We start from the raw sequence: 21,164 nt of genomic DNA, 5'->3' as shown, positions 1-21,164 counted from the left end.
CATTTTCGAATCTGAGAGTAAATAGAGCTGAATATATTGATGAAAGTCACCTTGTCCAAGAGATATTTACATGGTTATCAAAACGTCACGCCAGGGTAAACCTACACGAAACACAGCCCTTATTTTAAGTGTTTCTAAAATTCCCTATGGGAAAAATGAATGGTGGAAAAACAAGGCTAGTAGCATAGCCTCTCTCTTCATTGAATACAGGCGTCAACAACCCTCATCGTATATTCAAAAGAGGATTACAATAATGAGATGTATCCACCAATCCAAAGAAAGGACAGTCCGCCGTGCTGCATTATGGACAACGACTTTAATGTAGGGAAACTTAAATCAGTTTCTACCTAATTTCTACCAGCATGTTAAATGTGCAACCAGAGGAAAAAAAACTCTGGACCACCTTTACTCCACACACAGAGACGCATACAAAGCTCTCCCTCGCCCTCCATTTGGCAAATCTGACCATAACTCTATCCTCCTGATTCCTGCTTATAAGCAAAAACTAAAGCAGGAGGCACCAGTGACTCGGTTAATAAAAAAGTGGTCAGATGACGCAGATGCTAAGCTACAGGACTGTTTTGCTAGCACAGACTGGAACATGTTCCGGGATTCTTCAGACAGCATTGAGGAGTACACCACATCAGTCACTGGCTTCATCAATAAGTGCATCGATGATGTCGTCCCCACAGTGACCGTACGTACATACCCCAACCAGAAGCCATGGATTACAGGAAACATCCGCACTGAGCTAAAGGGTATAGCTGCCGCTTTCAAGGAGCGGGACTCTAACCCGGACACTTGTAAGAAATCCCACTATGCCCTCCGACGAACCATCAAACAGGCAAAGAGTCAATACAGGACTAAGATTGAATCGTACTACACTGGCTCTGACGCTCGTCGGATGTGGCAGGGCTTAAAAACTATTACAGACTACAAAGGGAAGCACAGCTGCGAGCTGCCCAGTGACACAAGCCTACCAGACGAGCTAAACCACTTCTATGCTCGCTTCGAGGCAAGCAACACTGAAGCATGCATGAGAGCACCAGCTGTTCCGGATGACTATGTGATCACGCTCTCCGTAGCCGATCTGAGTAAGACTTTTAAGCAGGTCAACATTCACAAGGCTGCAGGGCCAGACGGATTACCAGGACGTGTACTCCGAGCATGTGCTGACCAACTGGCAAGTGTCTTCACTGACATTTTCAACATGTCCCTGACTGAGTCTGTAATACTAACATGTTTCAAGCAGACCACCATAGTCCCCGTGCCCAAGGACTCTAAGATAACCTGCCTAAATGACTACCGACCCGTAGCACTGACGTCTGTAGCCATGAAGTGCTTTGAAAGGCTGGTCATGGCTCACATCAACAGCATTATCCCAGAAACCCTAGACCCACTCCAATTTGCATACCGCCCCAACAGATCCACAGATGATGCAATCTCTATTGCACTCCACACTGCCCTTTCCCACCTGGACAAGAGGAACACCTACGTGAGAATGCTATTCATTGACTACAGCTCAGCATTCAACACCATAGTGCCCTCTAAGCTCATCACTAAGCTAAGGATCCTGGGACTAAACACCTCCCTCTGCAACTGGATCCTGGACTTCCTGACGGGCCGCACCCAGGTGGTAAGGGTAGGTAACAACACATCTGCCACACTGATCCTCAACACGGGGGCCCCTCAGGGGTGCGTGCTCAGTCCCCTCCTGTACTCCCTGTTCACCCATGACTGCATGGCCAGGCACGACTCCAACACCATCATTAAGTTTGCCGATGACACAACAGTGGTAGGCCTGATCACCGACAACGATGAGACAGCCTATAGGGAGGAGGTCAGAGACCTGGCCGTGTGGTGCCAGGACAACAACCTCTCCCTCAACGTGACCAAGACAAAGGAGATGATTGTGGACTACAGGGAAAAAAAAGAGGACTGAGCACGCCCCTATTCTCATCGACGGGGCTGTAGTGGAACAGGTTGAGAGCTTCTAGTTCCTTGGTGTTCACATCACCGACGAACTATCATGGTCCAAACACACCAAGACAGTCGTGAAGAGGGCACGACAAAGCCTATTCCCCCTCAGGAGACTGAAAAGATTTGGCATGGGTCCTCAGATCCTCAAAAAATTATACAGCTGCACCATCGAGAGCATCCTGACTGGTTGCATCACCGCCTGGTATGGCAACTGCTTGGCCTCCGACCGCAAGGCACTACAGAGGGTAGTGCGTACGGCCCAGTACATCACTGGGGCCAAGCTTCCTGCCATCCAGGACCTCTATACCAGGCGGTGTCAGAGGAAGGCCCTCAAAATTGTCAAAGACTCCAGCCACCCTAGTCATAGACTGTTCTCTCTGCTACCGCACGGCAAGCGGTACCGGAGTGCCAAGTCTAGGTCCAAAAGACTTCTCAACAGCTTCTACCCCCAAGCCATAAGACTCCTGAACAGCTAATCATGGCTACCCGGACTATTTGCACTGCCCCCCCACCCCATCCTTTTACGCTGCTGCTACTCTGTTAATTATTTATGCATAGTCACTTTAACTCTACCCACATGTACATATTACCTCAACTACCTCAACTAGCCAGTGCCCCCGCACATTGACTCTGCACCGGTACCCCCCTGTATATATAGCCTCCCTACTGTTATTTTATTTTACTTCTGCTCTTTTTTTCTCAACACTTTTTTTGTTGTTGTTTATTTTTACTTTTCTTGTTAAAAAGAAATGCACTGTTGGTTAAGGGCTGTAAATAAGCATTTCACTGTAATGTCTGCACCTGTTGTATTCGGCGCATGTGGCCAATAAAATTTGATTTGATTTGATTTGAGGGATGTGACACCATTCTTCCACGATAAATTCCATTATTTGGTGTTTTGTAGATGGAAAACGCTGTCTCAGGCACTGCTCCAGTCTCTTCCATAAGTGTTCAATTGGGTTGAGATCTAGTGACTGAGACAGCCATGGCATATGGTTTTCATGCTCATCAAACCATTCAGTGACCACTCGTGCCCTGTGGATGGGGGCATTGTCATCCTATGGGGGCACAGCCATGGTAGGCAAAACATGTGGTCCTCTGTAGCTCAATTGGTAGAGCATGGCGCTTGTAACGCCAGGGTAGTGGGTTCGATCCCCGGGACCACCAATACGTAAAAATGTATGCACACATGACTGTAAGTCGCTTTGGATAAAAGCGTCTGCTAAATGGCATATTATTATTATAATGGCCTGCCCAGCATTTTTATGCATGATGGGATGTTAATTGCTTTATTAATTCAGGAACCACACCTGTGTGGAATTACCTGCTTCCAATATACTTTGTATCCCTCATTTACTCAAGTGTTTCCATTGTTTTGGCAGTTAGGGACAGATGCAATTTACTGGGGGGAGGGGTAGTCCAAAATCGGGGAGGGTTGTCCAACTTTTTTTATTTTTGCTTTGGGGTGGGTTGTGTGTTTTTTTTTAAATTGGGCACAGGGGAGGGTAGTGTATTTTTTTCCCCTGGTTTACATTCGCTCTTTTGCAGGTTTTACTATATATTTTTTTTCCCATCCTAGCCAAATTTCCTCATGTGCTTGCATGCCCTTATAACAAGATGTTTTGGTACTTCCCTTATGCTCTAGCTTTTCCATGTGCTAACTTTTACTATACCACAGTCAGTATAGTCTACCAGTTTAATGGTCTATCCTGCCCTCTATCCACCATTCATAGTGACAATAGTGGTAGGTGGATCATTTGTCCATATCTGCAATAGGCCAACTAGCAATCATACCACACACGAAAATATTCAAAGCTGCATAAATTTTTTATATGAATGACAAGAACAAATAAGAATAGCTGATAGGCAGCGGAGAGGCCATGGGCATCATTGCGCATTGAAAGAACAGTGAAGACATGAGACACACAGCTCAAAAATCTCCCCTATTGATCTTGTTTAGGGACAATACAATTATTCTACCTAGACTAGCCTACAACACCACAATGCAATGAGTAATTGCATTATTGTTTTCAAATGAGTACAACATTCTACTCTAGGCTGCAGTGAATATGTTATTTGAATAATGGCACAAAAATCCTGTGATTTTAATGTTTCATTCAATTTGGATCAGTTGTGGGTCTACTCTCCACAGTTTATACGGTCTAGAAAGGCACAGTAGCAGGCCAGTGTGGCTGTATTTTTACTTCTGATACTGCATGCGCTGTCTATTGCAGATCATCATTCTTCCAAGTCCTCAGATAACAATGTGGCGACATATTCTCCAGTCAGGCCCAGTTATTCAGGAAAGCTTCTCTCCAAACTGAGCGGGCTATTCCTCACGCACCTAGAACCTAACGTTTCAATATAGCCTAAATATTTATCATGTCACTTTTTTAACGTATTACCTTTTTATATGTGACATAAACACAACCAGTCACAATGTTTTAATCTGATTGGGCTACTTCAAAAGTCTCCTGTAGGCATGCGCACGTTCATCCAAAACATTATTCCAGAATCCTCCAAATGGCTTGACATTAACCAGGTTTCCATCCAACCTTTTTATGCAGTAAAGTAGCCTACAAGGCTGATTAAAAAATGTCACCACATCATGGGAAAGCATGCAGTTCATACAGATTAAATAAATTATGAACTTCACAGGGTGGTGAAAGTGCACAGTGATAAGGCTGATGCTCCTTTCAATAAATGTCGAGGGTCTTATTCTGGTGACATGATGATCGATGCTTGGCTGCCATTTGACAAATAAAAATAATCTTGCACTTTTGTCCATAATAATCTCATAATGTACTGTAGTAGCACTGTATCTGCAAGCTGTTGGCTAGAGCGCATGTGCCAATACCAGAGTGGGCACTACGCAACATTTTTAGTGACAAAACCATCAGTATGCCTAGAGTTGAAAATGTGATGGAAACCCATTTAACTTGTATTTTATATTCGGTACATGGGAATTTAACCTCCAAAGTTATTTTTATGTGCGCTACATATTCAAGCACAGACTTTTATCTGCCACAAGTCAATTCGATGGAAACACAACTCTGATGGGAAATTGCCAGCATTTGGCCGAAAAATATACAATAAATGAAAAGTTGATAAATAAAATTGTACTAGGCCAAATTGTCCAGGAGAGGCTGTCTATCATAGCCTACTCCCCAAATTCGCCCTTCAGCACCTTGCGCGCACGTGCGCTTGCTGCTAAGCAGAGAGGGACAGTTGAGCCTTGGCCAAGGCTACTGTTGATTGCGAAGATGGAGGCCTTTTTCATTGTAGTAAAACAAAACTTAGAGGAAAAAGAGTATGCCTATAGTAAACATCCTACAAGGGGAATTTATACTGAACAAAAATATAAACACAACATGTAAAGTGTTGGTCCCATGTTTCATGAGCTGAAATAAAAGATCCCAGAAATTTTCCATATGCACAAAGCTTATTTCTCTCAAATTGTGGGCACAAATTTGTTTATGTCCCTGTTAGTGAGCATTTCTACTTTGCCAAGATAATCCATCCACCTGACAGGTGTGGCATATCAAGAAGTTGATTAAACAGCATGATCATTACACAGGTGCACCTTGTGCTGGGGAAGATAAAAGGCAGCTCTAAAATGTGCAGTTTTGTCACACAGCACAACTTCTCACGTTTTGAGGGAGCATGCAATTGGCATGCTGACTGCAGGAATGTCCACCAGAGCTGTTGCCAGAGAATGTAATGTTGATTTCTCTACCATAAGCCGCCTCCAACATCGTTTTAGAGAATTTGGCAGTATGTCCAACCGGCCTCACAACTGTAGACCATGTGTAACCACGCCAGCCCAAGACCTCCACATCTGGCTTCTTCACCTGTGTGATGGCACAACCAAAGAATTTCAGCACAAACTGTCAGGAACTGTCTCAGGGAAGGTAATCTGTGTGCTCATCGTCCTCACCAGGGTCTTGACCTGACTGCAGTTCGGCTTCATAACCGACTTCCAGTCGGCAAATACTCACCTTCGATGGCCACTGGCACGCTGGAGAAGTGTGCTCTTCACGGATGAATCCCGGTTTCAACTGTACTGGGCAGATGGCAGACAGCGTGTATGGCGTTGTGTGGGCGAGCGGTTTGCTGATGTCAACGTCGTGAACAGAGTGCCCCATGGTGGCGGTGGGGTTATGGTATGGGCAGGCATAAGCTATGGACAATGAACACAATTGCATTTTGTCTAAGGAAATTTGAATGCAAACAGATACTGTGACGAGATCCTGTGGCCCATTGTCGTGCTATTCATCTGCCGCCATCACCTCATCACCTCATGTGTATAATAATAATAATATAATATGCCATTTAGCAGACGCTTTTATCCAAAGCGACTTACAGTCATGCGTGCATACATTTTTGTGTATGGGTGGTCCCGGGGATCGAACCCACTACCTTGGCGTTACAAGCGCCGTGCTCTACCAGTTGAACGCCAGGGTTGTGGGTTCGATTCCCACGGGGGGGCCAGTATGAAAAATGTATGCACTCACTAATTTAGCGTCTGCTAAATGACTAAAATGTAAATGTAAAATGTATAATGCACGGCCCCATGTCGCAATTCTTGGAAGCTGAAAATGTCCCAGTTCTTCCATGGCCTGCATACTCACCAGACATGTCACCCATTGAGCATATTTGGGATGCTCTGGATCGACGTGTGCGACAGCATGTTCCAGTTCCCGCCAATATCCAGCAACTTCGCACAGGCCACAATCAACAGCCTGATCAACTCTATGCGAAGGAGACGTCCTGCTGAATGAGCCAAATGGTGGTCACACCAGATACTGGCTGGTTTTCTGATCCATCTGTGACCGACAAATGCATATCTGTATTCCCAGTCATGTGAAATCCATAGATTAGGGCCTAATGAATTTATTTCCTCATATGAACTTTAACTCAGTAAAATCTTTGAAATTGTTGCATGTTGTGTTTATATTTTTGTTCAGTGTAATATACGTTTTAACATTGTAGTGGACTAAGACGAGAAGAATGCAGGCTACTGTGCAACTCCCTATTCAGATAGGATGCATTTTTGGAACTTAAATGTATTTATAATAATTTGTTTTATTATTATTATTATTATTATTGTATATCATTGTTATTATTGTAAGCCTATTTATTGATCGAAACCAATTCTTTAAATAGCCTGTTCAAAACGTTTGTGAAGGTCTAATCCAGTTCCCAAGTGTTTTGTTTCATTCCTTTGAGCCATTTTCCTTGGGCAAATTAAGTTCCAACTGTAATGATGTGTTTGGCGCAATATATAATAGCCTGCTCATATTTTCCCTATAAACAATGGCTTGACTTACTTTTGATATTACCCTAATAAAGTTTAGAAACTTTTGTGAAGGTTTGGTGTGGTGTGGCTATTATTAAGCTTTAGCTACTGCAAGCCTATGATATATGAAGGCAGTGTGCACCAGAGCTCCAACTGACTCTTACAGTTTAATTTGAGGTGAGGAAGAATTACTCATATAATATAACATAATATAACAATATAATGCTTATCTTTAAACAAAATATTCTGATCGAAAATTAACTAATTAGCCTCCTCGTGTACATCTATATCTGTGTAGCAGAAGCAGTAGCCATCTGAGATAGAAAAAAAAAAAATAAAAAATGCTTGTCGGTGTGGTAGCATGCCGCCGGCATATCTCTATCTCTTTATCTATCTCTCTGGGGCTAGGCCTTTATATAGGCTATATTTAGTTTTATATATACATTTTTTATTTATACAGTGGATACTAGGGGTGTAACGATCCATCTACTACATCGATGTATCGATTTATATTCCTATGATCCAACTACATCGATCTGTGCTCGGCGAGTTGGCCTTTTGGACAACATATATCGATCTAACATCGTTTTAAAATGTAATAAATCGATTGTATCGATACTAGGAAATAACCCATTGGATTTAAGCACGTCAGACTTTATATAGATGTTTTTTCTTAGCACTTTTAATGATAAAGGCTTTAAACATTACTCGATTCAGTCTGCCTATCCGTGACGTCATCGCGCCAACAGCAGCGCAAAGGCGCAAAGACAACCAAACATAGCATGGCGGACTACAGAGGAGAAGCCGACGAGCGAGAAATTATCAAGCCACCATTGCGGTCCAGTGTGTGGAAACACTTTGGCTTTTGCAAAGACGGAGATGTTCTAAATAAGTCGCTCGCTGTTTGTAGGATATGTAAAGGTCAAGTAAAGTACAACGGCAACACGACAAATCTCTCCAACCACCTACTAAGGCGCCATGGGATTTCACACAACACCGACCGTCCAGGCACCTCTTGCAGCGTTCCCGCTGCTACAGCAGCGAAAGGTAAAGTCAACTCTGCAGAAGCCTCAGGTCTCGCCTGCATGTTTAGTCAGAGACTAGGCCAAAACTCAGCTCGGGCGAAAAACATCACGGCAACAATTGCCAAGTTTATCTGCAAAGACATGCGACCCTACAGTGTGGTTGAAAATCCGGGATTCCGTGAAATGATTCAAACATTGGAGCCAAGGTACACAATACCAAGCCGACCACACTTCTCAGAAAAGGTTATTCCTGCATTGTACGAAAGTACTAAGAATGATGTGAAGCTGTCGCTTTCTCAAGCTGAACGAGTAGCGATAACGACAGATGGCTGGACGTCATGCTCAAATCAAGGGTATGTGACAATTACCTCTCATCACATTGATCCGGAGTGGAAAATTAAGACCTTTGTTCTGCTAACCAGAGTTTTAAATGAAGCCCATACTGGTAAAAATATTGGCGCGTTACTGCGTGAAGCCTGCATGGAGTGGAAAATCTACGACAAGAATCCTGCCATCGTCACAGATAACGACAGGAATATGATTGTGGCCGGTGCAGAAGCCCAGTTCAGTCCACACATTACCTGCTTCGCACATACACTCAACCTTGCCTCGCAGAAGTGTTTGGGGGTGGACCGTGCTTCCAGGTTGTTGGGGAAAGTGCGAAAAATTGTTGGATATTTTCACCGCAGCCCGATTGCATGTCACGCCCTACAGGAAAAACAAACTCTGATGGATTTACCAAAACATAAACTGATCCAAGACATAATCACCAGATGGAACAGTTCATTCGAAATGCTTGAACGTTTTTTGGAACAACAGCCAGCTATAATGGCAACTCTGATGTCCAAGGATCTACGAAAGGGGGTCACAGATGTAGGCACGCTGAGTGAGAGGGATATTGCCAACATGGATGACATTGTTCAGTTGATGGGTCCTGTCAAAATGGCAACCACTGTGATGTGTGAAGAAGACCAGCCAACTCTCTCTGTAATTGCTCCTCTTCAAGCAAAACTGCTGAAACACCTACAGCCATGCGAAGACGACTCAACCCTGGTTGCAGAGATTAAGAGGGTGATGGCCAGTGACCTCTCCACACGCTACAGAGGCACCCAAGATGCTCTCAACATAGGTAATTAATTTGGAGTCTTAATTAAAATCAACTTGGTTAATATTTTAGGTTATTAGACTGTATTAATTTGTAAAATGCCACACCTTTGCGTTTCAAGTTTGAATTTGAGTTGTTTTTTCATATGGAAAAGTAAACAAGATATCTGCAATACAATTCTTAGTTCATGGTGGCTTTACATCATCACTGTGCCACATTTCTTTTAAACATACTAAAGTTTAATCTTCTGATTATTTTGTGTATGAGGAGGTGGTCATCACTTGCAATTTCAGGTCAACTTAATTTAATAATGCAATGAATGCAATATTCTTGTTCTTTAAACAGCATCAGCGTTGGACCCGCGATTTAAAGAACTGCCCTACCTGGAAAAAGAGGACAGAGAACAGGTCTACACAAAACTGGTTTTTGAGGCAGAAGTGTCCCACCAGGTAACTCTTCTCTCCTCTTTCCTCTGCTCTTTTCTCTTCTCCCCTTTCATTTGTCCTCTCTCAAATCTCATCTGTTCTTTATCTTCCTCTAAATTTATGTGTGCAGTATTACAGAGCAGAAATTTGAACAGTTCACACATTCTTACATCAATAGATGCAAGCAATGGGAAATCAGGAGGAAGACGAGGGAAGCTCAAGCACAAAGCTGTCAGGATTCAATGAAGAGACCACAGGTGTGTTTCATGTGATACCAATAAAATATTGTTGTTGTTTTGTATTAATGAGAAACATGACTATATTTTGAAATATATTTCTTATATTGTAGCTCCAAATGAGTCACCTCCTTGTAAGAAGAAAGCCTTAGATGCGCTGTTTGGCGATTCCTTCACCCAAAGAGAAAGAAAATCGACAAGCGAGACAGCCAGAGCAGAGGTGTTAAAGTACCGAGCAAAAGATGCGTTGCCTTTGACTGAAAATGCCATGAAGTGGTGGAGATCTCAGGAGAAAGAGCTACCTGTACTTTCCACCCTTGCTAAACGGTACCTGTGCATTCCAGGCACCAGTGTGCCAGCAGAACGAGTTTTTAGTACTGCTGGCGACATAGTGAACGCACAGAGAAGTGTTCTGCAGCCAGATCATGTTGATCAGTTGATATTTTTGAAAAATAATCTGTAGTCATTGAAGAGTAGCCTAGTAGGTTACACTTGATCTTTTGTTGAATATTGTTTGTTTATTAAAATGAGAGTAGTAGCAGGTTCATCCACTGCTCATTCAACCTGAAGAAATGTTGGTTGCACTTTATTTTTGATATTAATACTGTATTTGTATTGTAATGTTGAAAAACAAAAGCAGAAGTAGCAGGTAAACCTACTGTTAATTCAACCTGAAGAGATGTTGGTTGCACTTTATTTTTGATATTAATACTGTATTTGTATTGTAATGTTGAAAAACAAAAGCAGAAGTAGCAGGTAAACCTACTCTTTATTCAACCTGAAGAGATGTTGGTTGCACTTTATTTTTGATATTAATATTGTAATATTTTTATGTTGAAAAACAAAAGCAGAAGTAGCAGGTAAACCTACTGTTAATTCAACCTGAAGAGATGTTGGTTGCACTTTATTTTTGAAATTAATATTGTAATATTTTTATGTTGAAAAACAAAAGCAGAAGTAGCAGGTAAACCTACTGTTGAAATGTTGGTTGCACTTACTGTACTTTTATTGAAAATGTATTGAATATTGAAAATGAGATCAGACAATTTTAACTTCCTGTTAATTCAACCTAAAGTGTTGTTTGCACTTTATTCAAATAAAATGTGAATGCATTTGCCATTCATTGTTGTGTACTTGTTTATTTATATTCATAATTAATTGATACCTGATTCCATTACAAGAAACAGGAATCTAGGAAACTTCACCTGCACTGTCCAGTATCCAGGTATTTATTTCAGTCACACTGGTTGAATTTTTGGCTAAAAGGTTACTGAATCGATTTCAAGTCACTGAATCGTTTCGGATCGTATCGTTCTAAATGAACCAATATCGTCCTTGAATCGTATCGACAACCACGAATCGTGATACAAATCGAATCGTTGTTAAAACGAATCGTTACACCCCTAGTTTACACTGATACGTTCTCATACTTACAGCTATACATACTCACACTTTCATACTCACATTCACACACGAACCCCACCTTCAACAGGTCTGATCACATACAAGGCCCCTGGATAGGCAATCGAGTAGGCTACTTCCTTACTCAAACTAGATGTAGCTCCGGCGCTGATGTGCTCTGGCATTTGCAGGACAGAGCGTACTCACCAATTCTTTCCCTCTCACTGTTTATTCTCTTCCCCTGTCCCCCTTGCGCCTTATCGCTCTATATTTGTATCTGTTTATGCAACCTATCTTCCTTGGCCATGCATGTATGTGATAGAGACAGAGATACTAATACTAATACTAACTTCACTAGGCTAAAACAAGGTTTACTCGTTCATTCGTGTCGGTCAACCACTGAAAACATAAATGTGTCAAACTTTGTCTGCCTCTTCTTATCCATTTGGTGGAATTTCAACCATGCTCCGTCTTCTCTGCTTCCCACCCCTCCTCGTGCACTTCTCCAATCCTCCCTCTCAGTCTCACAACAAGAGGATAATGCTAGTGTCTCGTTTCCCCTAGCAACCAGTTGCTATAGGAATATTCCTTAGTAATTCAAAGTGTTGATGATGATGATGAAGAGTCCAGATGTATGACCACGATAGTTAGATTAGGCTAGTTATTCAATCAAACACATTTATTTTACAATTATAGACTCCTAACCTAGGAAGAAATGTGTCTCTTATAAACGTCTGTGTGCAGTTACAGGTAGCATACTCCAAAAACTAGAGAAAATTCGACAAAAAATATATTAAATCCACCTTTTGCACAGTCCTCGGCATTTTAGCTGTGCACATCTCACATTTCCCAACACCGTTGCAGTAACTAGTCGTTTCTATGCGAAGCGGCTGCGGCCGCTTGTAGAAGTAGCCTTAATGACAGCACTTCCCACAGTGCGACCAAAAGAAAGATCTACACATATGAAAGCGATATTTATCGCTCAATACAAAAAGTGGATTTAATATTTTTCTGAATATTCTCTGTTTTTTGGAGTTCCACCTGCAACTGCACACATATGTTCATAAGAGACACGTTTCTTCCGAATCGAGAACAAAGAAAGTATCGCCAAGGTTTGTAAAAAAATATCCTGATTATGGTAAACAGCAGCCTATGCAAGATCTCAGATGAGCTTTAGCTCTGCCACTGAGGTTCGTGTTTACATGGCTATCTAGGAGTAATGTTAAAGGCTACTGGCTTTGATTCAGTTAGTCTACTGGGAGGAGAAGATTTGTCTTTCCCCAGGATACCCTTGCTTGTGGAGATAATGCTAGCAACCGAATGCTTTAATAAAGGATGAAGGTATAGTAGACCCAAGTAGCCTATTGTAAACTGTAACACATCTCACAATTAGAGTAACATGCAATTTTATCATTGGGGACATCACACTTTGTGCTATAGAGTATAGACTGTTGGGTTTAACAACATTTCCAAAACTCCATACCTGATCATAGGCTTTTGTTTTGAAATGTGTATGCCAGTAATGTTAATTTTATCACCAGCACTTTTGGAACCATAGCACCACTGTAGCTATATAATCCAACCACCTTGACTGATGACTGTCAATTCCTGCTGGAAGTTTCTAACTTTCACAGACTAACCAACCTTTTCTAACTTTCACAGACTGACCAAACTTTTTTCACAAACGTTTTTAGAGTAAGATTGTTGGTCATGAAGATGTCCCTTTCCTAAAATAGTGTAGCAAACAAGGGGCGGGGAAGCGAACCCAGGTTACATGCGTGAAAGGCACACACCCTACGCATCGCTCCAACAGATTTAACCCACTTGGTCAGAATTGTAATGTGGCTCACTGTTCGACCACTTTGACCACCAATATGCAGCCTACAGTTTTTTAGAGAGACAATAGATTTGTGGGAGTCCTTCGTAATTAAAACACTAACCAGCCGTAACATACGCATTCGATTTCTATTGTCTGCTATTTTCTTTTAGCCTCTGATTACTTTTATCTCCTAATGAAGATTTGTGTTGGTGTACTGGTTTTCCTCAACAGCCACCCTCTTTGGATGTATTATTGTTGCCGGCTGTACAGCCAGAGCTTGTGTGCTCGCCCAGGGTTTCAATTTTAGTCTATTTTAGGATTAGGGTTATGTCATGAAACGTGGGCTACTAGGCCTACATTATAAATATGACACAATCAGCATTTCACTTTGGATATGAATAATCCAAATTATCAATCAGTTATCAAAACGCTCAGATATAACCACCAGGGCAGGAGGGCGAAGAGATGAGAAGAGTAGGCTATCTCAGCTGATTTATGCAGGAGATTTAAAATAATAATGTAAAACATATCTGTAGGCTTTTTAGTAACTATTTGAATGACGTTTTAGTCCAATGCATGTTGGTTGAACGCTTTGACACCTTGAACGTGAAAGTGAGTGGTTCAGTGAGTGTCTCCGCCTAGAACATCACAGAGCTGATGAACGCAGCAACGTTCTTTTTCAGAACCATGGCGAGCGCATTGTGACGCTGTCCCTTCTACTCCTACTCAGAGCCATAGATACAGTATTTTCTAAATGGGTATACTCCTACTGTTCTCTAAACAATGGTTTCATAGTTTACAATTGTATAAACTCCCAAATCATGCTCAAAATTCAATTTAATTGATGTCACTGTTGAGTGTTTTTTAATCAGTTTGATAAACATGTTTATCCCATTGTGACATAGCCAACAATGACTTATGGAAGACTTTGACGTATTAATGGTCCCTATAAAACCCTGTAATTCTAAGAAAGAATTGTCAGATGGTTTTGAACTCAGTCAAAATCACTGCAGTATGTAGAGCGATAATGAGTAGGTCTATGTTCAGTCGTTTGTTGATAGCGACCCCGCTGAGATTCCTCCGCGAGAGGTCGCTTCTGTGTGCAGCTGACCTGTTGTTTGCGACCGGTTCGGCAGTCTACTTTGATAATAATAATAATAATATGCCATTTAGCAGACGCTTTTATCCAAAGCGACTTACAGTCATGCGTGCATACATTTTTTTTGTGTATGGGTGGTCCCGGGGATCGAACCCACTACCTTGGCGTTACAAGCGCCGTGCTCTACCAGCTGAACTACAGAGGACCACATATAGCAAATATTACGGTATCGGTGAGGATGCACTGGCCACCGTGGAGAGCGTGGACCGTGTTGTCACGGTTGAGGAGGGTAAGTTTACATATTTGACAATGTCTAAATAGTAATAGTCCCAAATGCCACCCAATACCCTATTTCTTATTTTGACCAGGACCCATAGTTCTATGGTTAAAAGGCGCTGGTCAAAAGTAGTGCACTAAATAGGGAATAGGGTGTCATTTAGGTAGCAATTTTTTACAGTGTAGCCCTAGATTAACAACAACAAACAAACTTGCTCCTTTGAAACCAAACCGTTGCTTTAGGTTTAATTGAACATGTTGGTACATTATGCAGACACATAAATACATTTGATGTCATACAATATAAAACACAAGTAAATATATGATCAGCCTAACTACATGGACAGATGTCTGGTGTCTTGTAGCTAGTATTTCTTAAACTTAGAGAAAACAATCCTTTATTGTTTTTCATAAAGATAATGAGCCCACCCTGGACCAGGAGGACCCAGTCCTTGTTCAGGTAAGAATGCTGCAGGCCTATCAATAGCTTGGGTGCCAGTCTTTCTGCTCTCTTGCCAATTCCATCGTGGCAATATGATATTGGCATCACAATCCCATAAGGAGTGGACAGAGAGCTGAAACAGACTGGCACCCAGGCTATAACAATACTGCTTCATTAGCAGGATTGGTTCAATAACAATCTGTCATTCAAACTGTCATTTTACTGACTCATAAATTGATCCTGATTTTCTTCCTTAGTATGTGGTTGAGGAGGTTGGGCACCGGCCCTGTCTGGCTTTAATCCCTTGGTCTGGACCTCTGTGGGTTCCCAGCTCTGTAAGTCCATCCATTCTGATACTCTTTGGTCTTCTCTCTGGTCTTAAAACTGGTTTATGTACTTTAAACATAAACATGACGTTTTCTGAAGAACAATATGGAAATACATTTCTGTAAACATATTCCCTATTTTTTATAACTGCAGCCAACATATTACCTTACCCATGCTGGGAGGATGCTGGTGAGAGAGCTGGCAGTGTTAAACACGCAGGTAACCATGCAGATTATTGGACAAAGCTCATCTGATCTAATAGGCAGGATTACCTTCAGTATCCACTACGGTAGTGAAATACTTTGATGTTCGTTCCCTCATTTTCTCACAGATATTCACAGTGGAGCAGCCCATTTTCATCTGTTTCACTCCTGCTAGGAGGATGGTATGGAATGAACTGTCCTCTCAAAATGAACAGGTAGCCATTCATATGCAGGTACCTCAGATGTTTCCTTAACCTTTCAACACAGACCTGTGTAGTGTCTCAGAATCTATCATGCAGTAGCCTCCTCTTGTGATCCTCCCTATAGCAGTCTGTCAGACCTATAGGCTACCTGTCTATCATTCAAACTGACTTTTAATTTGATCCTGTCTTGTTCCTTAGTATGTGGATGAGGAGGTTGGGCAGCGGACCTGTCTGGCTTTAATCCCTTGGTCTGGTCCTCTGTGGGTTCCCAGCTCTGTAAGTCCATCCATTCTGATACTCTTTGGTCTTTAGACTGGTTTATGTAACTTAAACATAAACATGATGCTTTCTGTAGAACAATATGAAAATACATTTCTGTAAACATATTCCCTATTTTTGTAATAGTCTGTAACACTGCAGCCAACTTATTACCTTACCCATGCTGGACGGATGCTGGTGAGAGAGCTGGCAGTGTTAAACACACAGGTAACCATGCAGATTATTGGACAAAGCTCATTTTATCTAATTGGCAGGATTACCTTCAGTATCTACTATGGTAGTGGGATACTTTGATGCCCTTAAAACTGTTCCCTCATTTTCTTACAGATTTGCAAGATTGAGCAGCACATTTTCATCTCTCGTGCTGGCATGATGGTATTGGATGAACTGTCCTCTCAGCTTGAAGAGGTAGCCATTCATCTGCAGGTACTTCAGACATGTTCTTAACATTTATATCAGACCTGTGTATTTCAACTATTATCATTGCAGTGGCCTCCTCTTGCAATCTTCCCTATGCCAATATTTTACTCCTATACAGTACCAGTCTATCATTCAAACTGACTCTTAAATTGATCCTGTCTTGTTCCTTAGTACGTGGATGAGGAGGTTCGGCAGCAGCCCTGTCTGGCTTTAATCCCTTGGTCTGGACCTCTGTGGGTTTCAAACGCTGTAAGTCCATCCATTCTGATACTCTCTGGTCTTTAGGGGGGCTTAAACATAAACATAACTTTTTCTAAAAGAAACTTCTGGAAATACATTTCTGTAAACATGTTACCTTTTTTTATAGCCTGTCAAACTGCAGCCAATTTATTATCTTACCCACGCTGGGAGGATGCTGGTGAGAGAGATGGCAATGTTAAACACACAGGTAACCATTCAGATTATTAACCATTACTCATCTGATCTAATAGGGATAATTACCTTCAGTATCCACTAGTAGAATACTTTGATATCTTTAAAGCTGTTCCCTCATTTTCTCAGATTTTCACAATGGAGCAGCCCATTATCATCAGTTTCACTCCTGCTAGGAGGATGGTATGGGAGGAACTGTCCTCTCAAAATGAACAGGTAACCATTCATAGGCAGGTACCTCAGATGTTTCCTTAACCTTTGAACACAGACATGTGTATTTCAACTGCCAATTGTCTCAGAATCTATCATGCAGTGGCCTCCTCTTGCGATCCTCCCTATTCCAGTCTGTCAGTCCTATAGGCTACCTGTCTATCATTCAAACTGACTCTTAATTTAATCCTGTCTTGTTCCTTAGTATGTGGATGAGGAGGTTGGGCACCGGTCCTGTCTGGCTTTAATCCCTTGGTCTGGACCCTTGTGTGTTCCTATCTTTGTGAGTCTATCCATTCTGAAACTCTCTGGTCTTTAGAGGATATTAAAGATTAACATCAAGTCACTAGTTTTCTATAAAACCACATAATGAAAAAACATATTCCCTTGTCTTCATAGCCTGTCTTCTCCAAGGCCAAACCAGTCTACTACCTCACTCGTGCTGGGAGAATGCTGGTAACAGAGCTTGCAGTGTTAAACACACAGGTAACCAAACACATTATTAACCAAAGCTCATCTGATCTTATAGGGAGAATTTACTTTACCCTGTTACCTTTTTTTTCACAGACTTCCAAATTGGTTATTGAGGAGCCTACCATTCACCTCACTGAAGCTGGGAGGCTAGTGCTTGACGAACTGTCAGCACCTTCAGATAGCCATTCACAGGTAGTCAATCACATTATTAGACAGTCATAGCTGATTAGTAATAGTACACATTACCATGTCCTCTATCTCCACAATTGTGTGTCTTATTAATCACAGCGCAATCTCTATAATTAGGGGATGTCTTTGTTTTTCAGCCAAATAGGGAAGACTCTGGTTTTCCCTATGAGAAGTTGCAGCTGGTTGGGAACTGGGGTTCGTTTCATTTCCATTACTGGAATATCCATTATGGACGAGTGCAGGTACTTCAGACATATTCTTAACATTTATGAACACACCTGTGTATTTGAACTCCCAATTGTCTCTGGGTTTTCTTTTGTATGTCTGTCCCTAATTGAAACCTAGGGGAAACTTGTCGTACGAACATCATGTGGGCTCTATATCACTGCCAGGGATTATACTCAGAACTGAAATCGCCTGCCAAATGTTATAGACATCTACAGCTAACATATAGAGAGAGGTCTGGAGACTGAAGGAGTTTTTTTCTTTATAGCAAAATGAAGAGGACATGCATCACCTGTGCATTGTGAGGGGAGTGGAGAAGCAGCTGTGGTGGAGCAGAGTCATCCAGGAAAAAATCCTGGACCCATGGGTGAGAGATTCTCAACTGGTCTTTCGTCTCAAATGCACCTGATTTGTGTCAAATGACGCACATGCTATAGGTCTACTTATATTTCCTGGATGAAATGTAATGTTTCTCTGTCTCTTTTAAAGGGTCTCGTCCAGGTGGTCCTCACCAACAAGAAGCTGACTGGTATTAAGGTACAGTCAGGCAATTTTTCACAGAAAAAATGTAAAGTGGCAAATGTCCATTTACCTATTTGAATAAATACATGTTGACAGAAAATGAAATTACACGTTCTAATCTCTTGCCTCATTTTTAGTTCCTTGGTAGAAGGATCCATGGACTCATGTCCTGCCTTGTCAAGAGGAGGTCTGAGTTCACCTATTATGAGGATGCCCAGGTACACCCCGTTGTTTCTCTGTGTTATGATTTATTTCAGTGTTTGGTTGAGGGGTTTTCAATATGGTGGTTTTCAGTGTTGGGCTGACAGTGTCACATGTTGTGTGTTAAACAGCAGGTGGATATCTCCACCACAGTGGAGGGGTACCAGGAGAGGGGGGATGAGATGATGGCATATCAGTTCTCCACCTCTGACATCATCACCACCCCTCATGAGCCGTCCTCTGGCTCCTCTCACCAGTTCCCCCAGAATTCTCCGCCTCCCCCCTTTCCCTTCCGATTCCCCTCCCAGTCCCCCTCCACCTTACCACTCCACCCAGGACCAGGACCAGACCCCTGACAGCACTCCTCAGGTAAAACTCTTTCTACAGTCAATAATTCTTATTTCATTTGTACTTGTGTGTACAGGTGTGTGTCATTGTTTTGGTATCGATAGGTTTGTGTTGTCTGTCAAGGGTCAAGTTGTTAGGTCAAGATGAAAGTATTGTTATGATGTCACTGAATGTTTTGTCTGCTTCAGTTGATGTTGCAGGTGAAATGCAGTTTAGTAGAGTTTAAGTTAATGTGATGTCTGTTTTAGGAGTTTGAGGAGGAGTTTGTGGAGGAGCAAAATAATGCTGCAGATGTGCCCCAGTTGCGGTGGGTTCGCTTTCATGTGTTCATCTATAGTAAAAACCTTTGCTTTGAAATAATCAGCCCAATATTGTAGTTATACAGATGTAGGATCTTAATTTGAGACAGTTTGCTACAGCAGGAAAATAATCCTGCAGCAACAGGATACATTTTTCGTTAGGGCAAATCGAGTCTAAAATTTCAAAGTGGAAATTACAAACTTGAAAATTCCAAATACGCTACAAGTTTGCATTTCCTGCCGTGCAGGAAAATTCTCAGCAACAAAAGAGTGATCAAATTAAGATCCTACATTGGTATGGTCTTTCTGAATCCTGCAGTTATAATATAGGCTAACATAAAATGATTTCTTAATTTCATGGCACTGATGTTTTAGCTTCTTAGGTTGAACATTTGTTATTGAACATTTCTATTTACAGGCGTTACTTTGAAAACCAAGGGACAACCAACTTCTCTCTGAGGCTGGCCGGTATCAGACGTGCTATGGAGGTGAGAAAATGTGAATTTAGCACCTTTTGTATTTCACTTCATGAACATTTCTGGACTATTTGTAAATGTACTGTCTTGTTCTCACAGGCTCTGACATCCTCAGACAGTACCTCCCTCAATTACCTCACCCACGCTGGGAGGATGGTGTTGAGTGGACTATCCGAGCTCAACCAGCAGGTAACCAATTACATAATTGTGCAACGTTCATCAGACCAGATATATAGTTCCCACTGGGCACAGATGTCATTTCAACGTCTCGTTTTGATTTACATTTGGTTGAGTTGTCAACTAAAGTGAATTCAATGTGAAATCCCCCAAAAATTAACGTAATTGGATTTAGGTTAAAAGACGAAATTCCCTTACGTTGATGACTTCTTTCAAATCCAATCAGTTTCCCACTTTGATTCAACATCATCACATTGACATTTTTTATTGATACAACATTGATTCAACCAGTTCTTGCACAGTGGGTTACCTTTAGGCAACAGTGATTCATAGGGTTTAGTTGAAAAGTTTCAACGTCATACTAGCCAAACAATCGGAGGCCCTTTGAATTACAGACCTGAATCTTTGAGTTTATGATCTAAGTTTTAAGGAATTGTATGATTGTTTTGTTTTGAGGATGTGAGGCAGTTTCAGCAGGCCTACGACCTACTGGTGAACTTCATTAATGAGCCAGCAAACAGGGAGCGACTAGAGCAGGAGATGGCTCTCGTAGGAGTAGGTCTACATGCAAGCTTGAGCCTTAGCTGCAGGCACCGTCTTCTCATCTAACATCTACTCAATGAGACTTTCTAAAGTGCTTGTCAATGAAGATTATGTAATTATCCTATTTGTTTGACTTCAGATCGACCGCATCAACTTCGCAGATGTTTTTTATGAATTCGTTCTACTAAGCCTTCTAGAAGGAAAGACATCTCTTCCTATATCTGTAAGTGGCCCTAAGAATGGAACATCCTGTTGTTTATCTATGCTATACACACTGTTGTCATATCAGATCTGTAGACACTCACTCATGTCCCCTGTTCCTTCTCCAGAAGCCTGGTAGCTTCCTTTATCTGCTCCTGGAAGTCATAATGAGGATTCACCCTCCTGGAGGAGCCTGGACAGAGGCTGCTGGGAACTTCTACCTCCTTGTTAAGGTACATTTGTCTCTCTCTCTCTCTCTCTCTCTCTCTCTCTCTCTCTCTCTCTCTCTCTCTCTCTCTCTCTCTCTCTCTCTCTCTCTCTCAATCAA

The 21,164-nt window shown here is 41.8% G+C and overlaps 2 protein-coding genes and 1 long non-coding RNA gene across 4 annotated transcripts; all 3 read left to right on the top strand.

Moving 5' to 3' along the window:
* Positions 1 to 8,069: 8,069 nt before the first annotated feature.
* LOC121578870 (E3 SUMO-protein ligase ZBED1-like) lies at positions 8,070 to 10,631 on the top strand. 2 transcript variants are annotated; one of them, XM_041893195.2, is made up of 4 exons: positions 8,070 to 9,433; positions 9,755 to 9,858; positions 10,013 to 10,091; positions 10,184 to 10,631. In XM_041893195.2, the coding sequence occupies exons 1-4, from the start codon at positions 8,365 to 8,367 to the stop codon at positions 10,531 to 10,533; spliced, it is 1,602 nt and encodes a 533-aa protein (XP_041749129.2). In that variant the 5' UTR covers positions 8,070 to 8,364; the 3' UTR covers positions 10,534 to 10,631. The 2 variants fall into 2 exon arrangements, with proteins under 2 accessions (XP_041749129.2, XP_045080496.1); XM_045224561.1 differs by lacking the exon at positions 10,013 to 10,091.
* A 3,911-nt stretch (positions 10,632 to 14,542) lies between these two features.
* Positions 14,543 to 19,890, top strand: LOC121568330. Its single transcript, XM_045224261.1, has 15 exons — positions 14,543 to 14,678; positions 15,082 to 15,125; positions 15,365 to 15,442; positions 15,588 to 15,653; positions 15,766 to 15,852; positions 17,387 to 17,464; positions 17,581 to 17,667; positions 17,749 to 17,847; positions 17,982 to 18,086; positions 18,338 to 18,436; positions 18,559 to 18,606; positions 18,729 to 18,809; positions 18,924 to 19,161; positions 19,389 to 19,447; positions 19,858 to 19,890. Exons 4-13 carry the CDS (start codon positions 15,618 to 15,620, stop codon positions 19,146 to 19,148), a joined length of 945 nt encoding a protein of 314 aa, XP_045080196.1. The 5' UTR covers positions 14,543 to 14,678; positions 15,082 to 15,125; positions 15,365 to 15,442; positions 15,588 to 15,617; the 3' UTR covers positions 19,149 to 19,161; positions 19,389 to 19,447; positions 19,858 to 19,890.
* LOC123492182 lies at positions 16,283 to 16,752 on the top strand. Its single transcript, XR_006661659.1, has 3 exons — positions 16,283 to 16,326; positions 16,447 to 16,545; positions 16,711 to 16,752. It is a non-coding gene; the product is annotated as an uncharacterized LOC123492182 (long non-coding RNA).
* Positions 19,891 to 21,164: the final 1,274 nt, after the last annotated feature.

This window comes from Coregonus clupeaformis, chromosome 13 (genome assembly GCF_020615455.1).
Source record: "Coregonus clupeaformis isolate EN_2021a chromosome 13, ASM2061545v1, whole genome shotgun sequence".
NCBI classification, from domain to species: domain Eukaryota; kingdom Metazoa; phylum Chordata; class Actinopteri; order Salmoniformes; family Salmonidae; genus Coregonus; species Coregonus clupeaformis.
Note: the sequence above shows the minus strand (reverse complement) of the source record. Positions and strands in the feature narration are given on the sequence as shown.